This window comes from Struthio camelus, chromosome 1 (assembly GCF_040807025.1).
Source record: "Struthio camelus isolate bStrCam1 chromosome 1, bStrCam1.hap1, whole genome shotgun sequence".
In the NCBI taxonomy this organism is placed as follows: Eukaryota; Metazoa; Chordata; class Aves; order Struthioniformes; family Struthionidae; genus Struthio; species Struthio camelus.
The window spans coordinates 165645049-165656165 of record NC_090942.1 but is presented as its reverse complement, the minus strand read 5'-3'; the positions used below and the strand labels follow the sequence as shown (position 1 = coordinate 165656165).

At 42.8% G+C, this 11117-nt stretch overlaps 1 protein-coding gene across 1 annotated transcript; it reads right to left on the bottom strand.

Annotated features, from left to right (window-relative positions):
* Positions 1-3754: 3754 nt before the first annotated feature.
* LOC104139302 (2-oxoglutarate receptor 1) lies at positions 3755-5020 on the bottom strand. Its single transcript, XM_009667395.2, has one exon. The coding sequence runs from the start codon at positions 4817-4819 to the stop codon at positions 3845-3847; it is 975 nt and encodes a 324-aa protein (XP_009665690.2). The 5' UTR covers positions 4820-5020; the 3' UTR covers positions 3755-3844.
* Between the last annotated feature and the right edge of the window lie 6097 nt (positions 5021-11117).

Here is an 11117-nt window from a genome sequence, read left to right as displayed (position 1 = left end):
TTAAAATAGCAGTCGTGCCCTTTGCTGGGGGTGAAGCTGGTGGAGCTGCCCAAGGGGTTAAATAGTTACCTCCCACGCTTCCAGAGATGGATCTTTTACCTTAAACAAACCAGTCAGAAATCCTCAGAGGAGCAGAACCCTTGCTCTGACTGCTGCAAAGATCCCATCATGTCCTGAAGATTAAAGCAGAACAAAACGGGGAACATGGTATAAACAGTGATACTCCTAAGATTTACCCTTTGCTTTACAATAGTGATTGCTATTGACTACCTTACAGAAGGTATTATTTTAGGAACTGTCATTTTTGTTTTAATTATCACTGGGAATCAGACACCAGAGAAACTCCATATTTGCTGAGAAATGTCATTCTTGTCCTCTTTTACACTGTTTCCTCCGGTGCATTTGCACAAGTAGGGCCTTTATTTGGAGCAGTAAAATATGTATGTTGACTGTGTATCTCTTTGGTTTGTATGTGGAAGTAATGCTTTAGTCTTGTGAGAACATTACCTCAGTAAACAGGAAATAATCAGAGTATTGTACTTATTTGAAAATGGGTGCCCTACCCATAGGTGATTGAGATATAGATCTGTCTTTTAGTTCCTGAACACGTTTAGTTTCTTTCTTCTTTTCCCTTAAGACAAGCATATTGGAGGTAATTGGAAAAAAATTTAAGCCTTCCCATAGTAAAACTCTGACAAATTTATGAGAATGTTTAAAATTAAAGCTAAAAAGAAAATGAAACCTATACTGATGTCGAATCAAAACATGATGAAATATTAATTTGACTAAACTGTTTTCCCTTATCTGTGGTGATATAAATCTTCAGATACCAGGGTCATGTTCTGCTGTTGGATCGGACAGCCATGTCGGCTGATATTTTTTTGAAAGCAACATTTTTATAGTCTTCCCCTTTTCTTCCCAGCTTAGGCTGAGGATGAATTGCAGTGGGGTGAAGGGAGAGTTGAATGGATGCTGACAGGTAGACAACTGTGATTACTGTCTTTGGTTGGCTAACATCAGCTCATGGGACAGCAAGCCGGGGACGAGCCTGCCAAGAGTTACTGCTCTGCAGCCAGCAGCATGGCAGACGTGCAGCAGGAGTCAAGAAAGCACCAGGAAAAGGGTGCAAGTATTGTATGCCCAGAGGGCAAGCAAAGAGGGGTGGATTATCACAACATGAAGCAATATAGTTGGAGGGCAGCATTAGTCAGCACGGGGTGGGATTCCTGTATATTTCTCCCGTTCTCTATCTTATGACTATTACTGAAACTGTAAATGTACCATTTAGCATGAAGTAGCTTATATGTTCACTCTCCACAGTTTGCAGAAAAATAGGTCTGAGAGACCTAGATCTGGTGCATCCCCTTGCCAGCTATGGATTATATCTGCTCAAATAATTCCAGGCAGCGATGCTAGGACTGAAGATGTTCCAGGCATCTTGCATTTAAAAAGCGTACACAGCTTGGATGTATGAACAAATGAGCGTGCTGAGTAGTTTTTCCAGAAAATATCAAGTACAGCTGTAAGGGGACTAAAGCAGAGCTTCATTTCAAGTTGACAGCAAGAACCTTTTCCTTATCATTGCTGCAAAAATAGTCAGTTCCTTTTCTATCTCAAACTCCAAAAGAACCAGCCTCCATGGTGTAGATATTTAAGTAGCGCGCAGTTGAAGTTAGTAAAATGCCCATATCCATATGCACTAGAGGCTTAGAAGAGAATATCTCATCCTGTTTGTGCTCAAAGAATCAGGTGGTTCCCGGATAGTGCAGCCTAAATTGAAAAAAATAGGTAAGATGTCATATTCAGCATTGCTTGCTGATGGTGGATCAGCTGCCTTTGGTGTCTCAGGAGCAAGCAGTTGTGAGCAGAACCATAAGGGTAGTGGAGGAGACGGTGCTGCTTCTGGAGTCTGGCAAATTCAATGAGGCATGCAGGGTGGGGGACATTTTAATTGAAAGTTGAGACATTTGCCACATGCAATATCTGTGCAGCCCTGCAGTGCATGCGCTTCCTTCATCACCTAAGATACACATCTGCAATTTGAGGATGGGTAGTAGCCACAGGGTGCAGCACAGGCTACTTGCTGCATTGTGCAAAAGTTTTAAAAATTGCCTTGACTAATACCTAGGGGTGGATTAAAACCAAATGGGCTATTCCTGCAGGAAAATGGCTTCTTCCTTCATCTTCTGCCAGAACTTTTCCTTCTCAGACCATCTTCTACCCTGTCCCAGATGAACCCTGTTATTCCTTTCCCAATCTTGCTCTTATGTCAGGGATGCTTTCTTACACCCTTTCGTTTCCCTGAAATGCCTCTTGCTTGCTTTTGCCTTCTGTCCTCCCCTAGCTGCTGATGTGACTGGCCCTGATAAAGGCAGCAACCAGTTTCCCCATGCCACAGAGAAGTGTCAGGCTACTTGCCTGCGCTCATGCATGTGCTTAATGGGAAGGTCAAATGGTCAGGTGGTCACTTGAAGACAAGGCCATGCATAGAGGGACTCAGTAAGGAGAAGGGCAGCATTAAGGCCTTGAGGCAGCATGTGTTACTGTTGATTAACAGATATTTTGGAGTGGAGAGCAAAAACGATGAGACGTTAAATAAGGGTGTTACAAAACGGTGTTAGATCTGCTCCGTAGTCACACTGTTGGGCTCATCTAAATACCATGTTGTTCATAGTTTGTGCTGCTGTTGGCTGGAGTATCTTGGCTGGTGCTGGGACCTCTCTAGGCAGTGTCTGCAAGTATTAGACTCCCATTTTCCTCTTGTGAAGCCTTGACATTGCCTGTCAGACATGTTATTACCCAAAGCTGTTCCTCAGCTGATATTGCCAAACTGAGCTCCACTGAGTAAAAAGATGGACAAACATGAATTTGTATTGTGTACAGATCTGGCCCATTTATGCATCAACCAGTGGATTATCTCCAAACTACAATTAATCCAGAAATACAGTTAGTAGAATGAAAATTCCTTACAAGGGTGATGGTGCGTTACTGCACCGTTAATCTTCAGGAGATCACTGAAAGCACTAAATGTCGGTCTTGTTGTGTAAGCTCCCACTTTAGCCACCTCTGGGGAGTGATCCATCCTACTCTGTACTGAAGCTGGGTTTCAGCAGGCAGAAAAAGTAGGCATCTACATTAGGTTGGTGTCTGATCTACTTACCTTTTATGGTCAATGGAGAGAAAAAGGCATTTCTAGGTCATGATTCATCTCATCCAAATGTAGGCATCAAGAATAATTAGGTGAATCACACTCTAAAACTGCTTATTTCTCTCCAATATAAAAGGAAATTATAAAGAGAGGCTGAGGTGATTAGCTTATATATAGATACCTACCCTTACAACATCGCCAGTGAGGTAAGGTGAGCCCCACCTACATGTCTAAGACAAGTGGGATGAATTGCCTCTGGAGGGTCTTAGCTCTCTTCATTGATTATGAAAGAAACCAAAGGCAGGCACCTAGCTTAGACTCGACACTTAACTTTGAAGTTACTAAAATTAAATGAAATCCTTCCCATCCTGAGTCTGTATCTGCCATTAGTAAGCAACTATTTTTTTGCCAGAACTACTGGCCATTCTCCAGAACAGACACTAAGATTTCAGGCATAAATGCAGAGACATTTCTGAGAAGTTATATGTTTTATTTTTCAATATTTTATTTTATGTTTTAAGGTTTTAAGTTTTATTTTATGATGATTGATTTGTAATTCCAAAACACAGAAGAAATAAGCTCTCTATTGAAACAAGTAGGGTTAACACGAGCTGTTCTGACGGCAGGGAGGTTGTGCCTGGTTGGTCACGGTCACTTTTGGCCCATTCCTCCGTAGTTTTCTTATGGCATGGAGATCTATTTCAGATTCTTGTTTATCTGGAGCTTGAGGAGTGAGAGAATAGCCTGCTGGAAGTTGTCTCCCATCACAACATAAAGCAGTAAGTTACCAAACGTATTTAACGCTGCTAAGGGTTTAGCTAGAATAAACAAAAAAAGGATCAGGTTCTTTAAGCGGCAACTAACTGGTCGCAGTCGGAGCTCGATCTGAATGCCCCGAAGGATGTGGAAGGGGAGGAAGCACACATAAAAGACCACCAAGAGGAGGATGGCAAGTCTGCGGGCCTTTTGCTTGTAGCAAGCCTGCGTGTAGGGCCCCGTAGCCAAGGCATAAATAATGAGCGCGTAGCACAGTGTCACTGTCAGCAAGGGCAAGAAGAAGCCAAACACTGTCAGGAGCCAGTTATACCATCGACTAGTATCAAGGTCCTCGGCACTAGCCAGGTCTGGGCAGATCGTTCTGTTGTGTATATCTTTTGTGGCGATCAAGACGCCCAAGGGGCTGATGGCTGTTAGGGAAATCATCCAAACTGCTATGCAAGTCACCACTGCCCATCTCCGTTTTTGAACAAAAAAACATCTAACTGGGTAGATGACTACAAAAAAGCGGAAGAGGCTGAAGCAGCTGAGGAAGATAATACCACTGTACATGTTGAAGTAGAAACCAAAGTGAATAAACTTGCACATGAAGTCTCCAAAAATCCAGTTATTTCCATTAGCAGAGTAATGTATAAAGAAAGGAAGCGTGGCTATGTATAATAGGTCTGTAATAGACAGGTTTAGCATAATGATGGTGCTGCTTTTCCAGGGCCTCATCTTGACACAGTATATAAAAATTGTCATAATGTTTCCCGGGAAGCACACCAGAAAGATTAGGCTGTAAAGGACAGAGAGATAGGATTTCACCTGTAAGAAATCCTCGTCCTTGCAACTTGTATAAGGGTCTGCGTGGTCTGGCCAAGTAGTAAAATTGGCTTTGTGTTCAGATGTCATGTTTGCAGGAATCTTCTGAAAGCTTTAGGAAAATCATATATTTAGTTGTAATTGATTGTTAGGACAAATGCATTCAATTACATCTTTTGTCACTGGAGCAAATGTCATATTTGCCTTGCTTTACAAGGCATAGTAGGGAAGGGAGAGGGTTTTGTTAACATACCTGGCTCTGACCTAGATACCTCCCACTCACATGTTTAATTTCACCCTTTCCTCCCCTTTATGTTTAGTTTTGATAATGTTTAATTTTACCCTTACTTTTTTTTAACCTCCTATATTGAAGAAGATAATTACTGCTTATTTGCAAACCCGCAGAAGTAGGAAGCAGGTTTAGGGGGCTAGGGAGCATTTTGGCTTAGATTTTGCAAAACCTTACAAAGTAGTCTTAGCATTTCAGAAACTAGAACTAAACCCATATTTTAACTTCGTTTACCTTAGTGAATCAGTGGTTTGCATTCATGAAAGCAGAGAGGTTGTTCTGGTTTTATGAAAATCAAAAGATGGTTTGGATGTTTGGATACAGGTGTCAGAACCTGATGCTCGAATCACTGGACAATTCTAATTCATTCCCTGAGTATGATCTTCTTATCTTAAAGTCAGCAGAGTATAAAACTGGTGTAAATGCATTTAAAAAACAAACAAGCTTGATAGTGACAAAACTGATTTAAATGATTAAAGGCTCTGTTTCTCAAAGCACAGAGGAGTGGTGGAAAGCACAGATCTTGCATCCTATTTCTTGCAAAGTGGCACTAGTTAGACTTGTCTCTGAAATGGCTTCTCACCTGCCATGGCCAATTTGAATCTCTCCACACTGAGAGGTTATGCAAGACATAACCTTTCTTGTAGTGTTTTAACCTGAAAGAGTGGTAACCAGGGATGAAATTCATCACATCTGACTTCAGCTATTGAAAAATCTAAATTAGAGCCAGTCATCCTCAGCACCCCCTTTATAGTCAAGGGAGAGATGTAGGTTCCTCCAGGGGATGCTATATCTTACCATAAGAGGGGTTTCTAAGTAAGATAAATGATTTAGTCTTTTGGCATACCCATTTCCCTCCACTGACGACAAAGGCAGCCCAAGGTGAATAGCTCAGACCTGGATGCCTAACCTTTATACAGCTCAAGTGAGGCAAGATGAGAGCCACTCTGGGTCTTCAGCATCTCAGGTCAGCAGCACTCCTCCAGATCCTAATCTAGTCCATCTGAGAAAATATTTTAAGTGACTTCACAAAGTGCAAGATAGGGTAGTTTCAAGCCCAAATTCCTGTCTCTTGTCCCAGAAACACAGTTTTTTAAACTAAACCCGGTGCTACACTGAACATCCAGAATGAAGTCACTGCATAAAAAAGAAAGCAGCCAGAACGGTAGTTGTAGAACTAGTTGTGTGTATAGAATTAGGTTTTGATGTGATTCAATTAACAGCACGTTAGCATGCTGTTAGCGTGGGTTAGCATGTTACTGCTATGGCAATTTCTGTATTATACCAATGACCAATAGAACACGGCAGATTTTTCTCTCACAAAGCCAGTAATTAAATCTGGAATACAACAGGAATGATGTGATCCTAACTAGTCAGAAAGATAGGTGTCACTTAATTGCTAGGGAGCATTTGAGAGAGAAATTTGAACGGTATCCCTATAATTTAGTTCAAACACTAATACTTTTTAACATGAACCTTAGCTCCAGCATAGCCCACCTTGCAGTCAAAGATGTAGTAGGTAAAAGCCATGAGGCTTGTTTTAAACACATCCAGATTTATGTTCAGACAGAAGCTAGGGATATGCACATTTTCTCTCTTTTCTCCTGCATGTTGCTACCACTGTTACCCACATTATGTCTCTCACTGTTATATTTCAAGTAAAGCTAGACAAAATTTTCCAGAGTATTTGATTCATCCCCAGTTTAGTTTCCTTATATTGCTGATCAGTTCTTCACGGCAATCTTGAACCTTCCAAATTGAAAATAGAGAAATACTGCTTACCTGGAAACTTGTAATTCTGCTTCTCTCTTTCATTGCTTTGAGCATAGAGCACTACAAATGAAATGTATTTATGTCCTCCTTACAAGTGAAGCAGGTTTTAGTATGGCTTTGCAATCACATACACTCACTCCCTACCAGACTGAGCTTCCATGTGGCAGTAAATTCTGTTCCTGGCTTAGGTGTCAGCTCTTAGACTTGGGCTAGTCTAAGAGATCTCCTTTGCCCTCTATCATTCATGCTGTCTTGTCTTCAGTGGGCAGATTGCGCTCTGCTGGCAGCAGTTCTGCATGCTGCAGGTAGTCCTATAGTATTCAAATAGCAGCAGATCACATTTAAATGTGCGTGTGTGTTTATAAAAAAAAAAAAAAAAAAGGAAAATTAAATTTATTCCTCATTTCCTGTGAAGTGAAACCTGATCAGCACACCGACTAAGGTGTGTTGCCATTTTCAAGGTCCGATGAGAAGGATTGTGACATGCTGTTTCTTCATTGAAAACAAATTTCTAATGAAGTCCAATTTTCTGCTCATGGAAGAAATGAAAGTTTCTTGTGGCAAGGTGTGGTTTTCAGGAACTGTGCCTACTTATTGCATGTTTACTGCTTATTTTCAGTGAATAGAATATACACAGTTAGTGCTGGCTAGTCATTACTGGGGTACCTAAAGTTGCAAACTTGTTTTCTTCAGTGCCTTTGCTTTCAGGCTTCATGATTCACAAGAGCTGCAATTTTCCATGCTTCTTGAACCAAAAGAGTGTTCTTGAATAAAAATCTCATCATCATCCTTTGCTTGAGGAACAGGATGAAAAGAAATCCTTAAAATAAAAAAGTCACAATATCTTGATTTTTGAAACTGCAAGCTTCAGGCCCTGAGCTTGCGAGCTGGTCCATGCTGCCCTGTGTGGCTGGCAGGTTGCAACCTCGGTAGTTTTGTAAGTTTTATTTACTGATGAGCCTTACTATGACGTGTTAAAAGAATAAGCTTTCATTTCTGAACATTAGGTGTGTTAGTCTAGTTACAGAGAACCATACAGATAATAATATATTTAGGAAGATTGTCTTGATTCTCTTTGAGTGCCTATATCATAGGCATGGGTTGGGAGAATGCTGTTTGTTTTGCTAATGATGCTGCAGGGAAAGAGCAACAGTAGTATCTCACAACTAGAACATTACCTATCTGTTACCGTTAGGAGAAGGGCACCATCTCTGTTCTTCTCCTTTGACTGGGCTTTTCTTTGGGTCAATGTCTAGAGCATTTTAAAAATCTCTCAAGTTTCTCCATAACTACAAAATACACTGTCATGTACCAGCTGAGGGATCAGGAACTGTTTAAATAGCTATTACCCTATTCCTAGGCACTGCATGTATCGTTAGAAATCATTTGTATGAGGCTGTAGTGTTATAAGCACAGAGGGAGTTAATTATAGTTAGAGATCATTTAATGTGTCCACTATTTAATCCATTATACCTCTGAGCAACAGAAAACCTGAACAGCAGTCGCTGGTATTTATCTTACCTTGCAGGTGGTAGTACATGAAGCAGAAATGAGCCTTCCCAGTACTGTGCTCCAGAACTGCCATGAATTTAAGGCACTAGGGTTTGGACCAGAGGCTGGACTAATCTCTGACTCATCTACTTCTGGGTAGGAAACTAAAAATCTTATTTTCAAATTGAGTTCAAGAAAGGAAGACTCATAGGATAATTAATGTAACTAATAACTAATAGTTTATGTAGACCTGGTTTTGCTCCTTAGCCTATGCAGATCTCCCGTCTTGTTGTCAGTGATAGAGACCCTCCCTGCTCCTACCTCCCCCAGGCCTTGCCGTCCCCTTCGCTGGGGCTGCAGCGCCTTCTCCTTGCACATGGGCCTTTGGAAACGTTATCTTCGACTGCAGCTACGTGTCTGGCCCAGGGGCTCTGTCAGGCAGTTGGGAAATCATGAATAGACAAACAAGGGCCACTTATGAATATCAACTCTAATTTGCTTGCCTGGCATTATGTAGGATCTCTATGGATAGAGGCTGATTCTCCAGTGTGACTTTCTGCTCTTTGATCTGTTGGATAACCTTTTGTCGCAGAATCACAGAACGGTTGAGGTTGGAAGGGACCTCTGCAGATCATCTAGTCCAACCTCCCTGATCAAGCAGGGTCCTCTAGAGCACATTGTCCAGGTGGGTTTTGAATATCTCCAGCGAAGGAGACTCCACTACCTCTCTGGGCAACCTGTGCCAGGGCTCTGTCACCCTCACAGAAGAGAAGCTTTTCCTCAGGTTCAGGTGGAACTTCCTGTGGTTCAGTTTGTGCCCATTGCCTCTTGTCCTGTCACTGGGCACCACGGAGAAGAGCCTGGCCTCATCCTCTTGACACCCTCCCTTCAGATACTTGTATACGTTGATCAGATCTCCTCTCAGTCTTCTCCAGGCTAAGCAGGCCCAGCTCTCGCAGCCTTTCTTCACAGGAGAGATGCTCCAGTCCCTTAATCACCTTAGTAGCCCTCCGCTGGACTCTCTCCAGGAGTGCCATGTCTCTCTTGTCCTGGGGAGCCCAGAACTGGACACAGTACTCCAGCTGGGGCCTCCCCAGGGCTGAGGAGAGGGGCAGGATCACCTCCCTCCACCTGCTGGCAACACTCTTCCCAATGCATCCCAGGAGACCATTGGCCTTCTTGGCCACAAGGGCACATGGCTGGCTCATGCTTGACTTGTTGTCCACCAGCACTCCCAGGTCCTTCTCCGCAGAGCTGCTTTCCAGCAGGTCGACCCTCAGCCTCTTACCAGTAATTTCCCCCTCTCATTTCCATGGACCTTCTTAGTCTGCCATAGGTAGAGCAACCTGATCCTTACCACAAACACGGGCTTTTTTGTGCTCTATAGGCTATCCTCACTCAGGTTGTTCTCTCCCTGCTCTCCTCTACAAGCAGTGCAGAGAAGTGAAGTTAGCTCTTAGTTTCACAGTTGGCTTAAGCGGCTCTAATTGCAGACTTCTATCAGAAGAGCTGGTATCATCACCTCCCTCCTCTCATTCTAAAACGTTTTCAATGGCCCCAGTCCTTGTATGATCATGGGGTACATTGGATAAATAAGCTGAGCTGGCTGGAAACAAACCTGTTTTCTAATTCTCGAGTTGCCTTTCTAGCACTTCGGCAAGTGGCCAAGGCTCTTCCTGTGGCTGCGTGGGCACCAGGGCTTACAGGAAGCAGTGACAGGGCCCCGCCAGAGGCAAGAGGAGGATGGCAGAGATAGTCCAGCTCACTCTGATGGCAAGGCCGTACCCCGGGTATGGAGTGGTGGGTATCTCTCCGTCGCAGGCAGCTGGCCACCCTAAGCTGAAGCTGGCCTCCAGCAGTGCTCCCCCAGAATGTACCATTCGTCTCTTGATTAGACAGTCTCCTGGGCAGAATGGATGGATTGGCTGGAAGTGCCATCATTTTCCCTAACCTTATGACCACTGATCAGAATTGCACAGACCAGTAATTAACACAAACAAAAAGCTAACTGTTTGCACTTTTCTTGAAACCACCGATGTAAAATCCTACACAGTTCACACGTGTGAATATAACTGTTGCCTTTGGTCACTGTATGGAAATGAAACCAGTATGATTTGGTAGCAGGATAATTAATTAATTATTTCCTATCAAAAACTTACTGCTGTAGGGTGGACCAGCTACTACAGAGAGCATGATGCAAACAAATAGGAACATTTCCATACTGTGCTATGCCTTCTCTTATGGTGGGCTGAGCAGGATGCTTAGGATGATTGACAGGCCAGTCCATGTGCCAGAGGTACACCATCTGCCTCAGACAATTTACAGTCTAACATACAAAAGCGAGGAAGAAAGTACAATGCCTTTATTTTGTTTTGTTTTGTTAAAACATATGTGACCTGTCACACACCATATCCCTTTTCTTCCATATGGGCTGCTGTAGGAATTGGGGCAGAAGAGGTCGTAGCAGAGCTTTTGGTGATATCGCAGCAACACAGCTGAACTTGAGTTTAATTAGCACTTGTAGTTGTGAGGGATCCACAAGCTGCTCCTCCAGCGCGGGACTATTCTCATTTCATAAAATCAGATATAAAATCCACAGGCATAAATGAAAGGCTCCTGTCAGCCACCCTGGGCTTTGGGTCTGACCTCGGAACACGGCAGTGCCCAGTGCGATGTAGCAGAAATCGCATGGATAGCTCTGATTAATAAGTCCATAGGAAAATAGTAGATTTTAATAGACAGCAAATAGTTTGTTTGGCAATGCACTAGACTTCACAGTGCGAAGAGCTTTCATTATATGTTTTACTTTTGGTTCAGCAAACGTATAATCTTTCC

What these genes read in the sequence shown, in the direction of transcription:
- LOC104139302 (XM_009667395.2), bottom strand. Translation starts at nt 4,819, where the DNA reads ATGACATCTGAACACAAAGCCAATTTTACTACTTGGCCAGACCACGCA.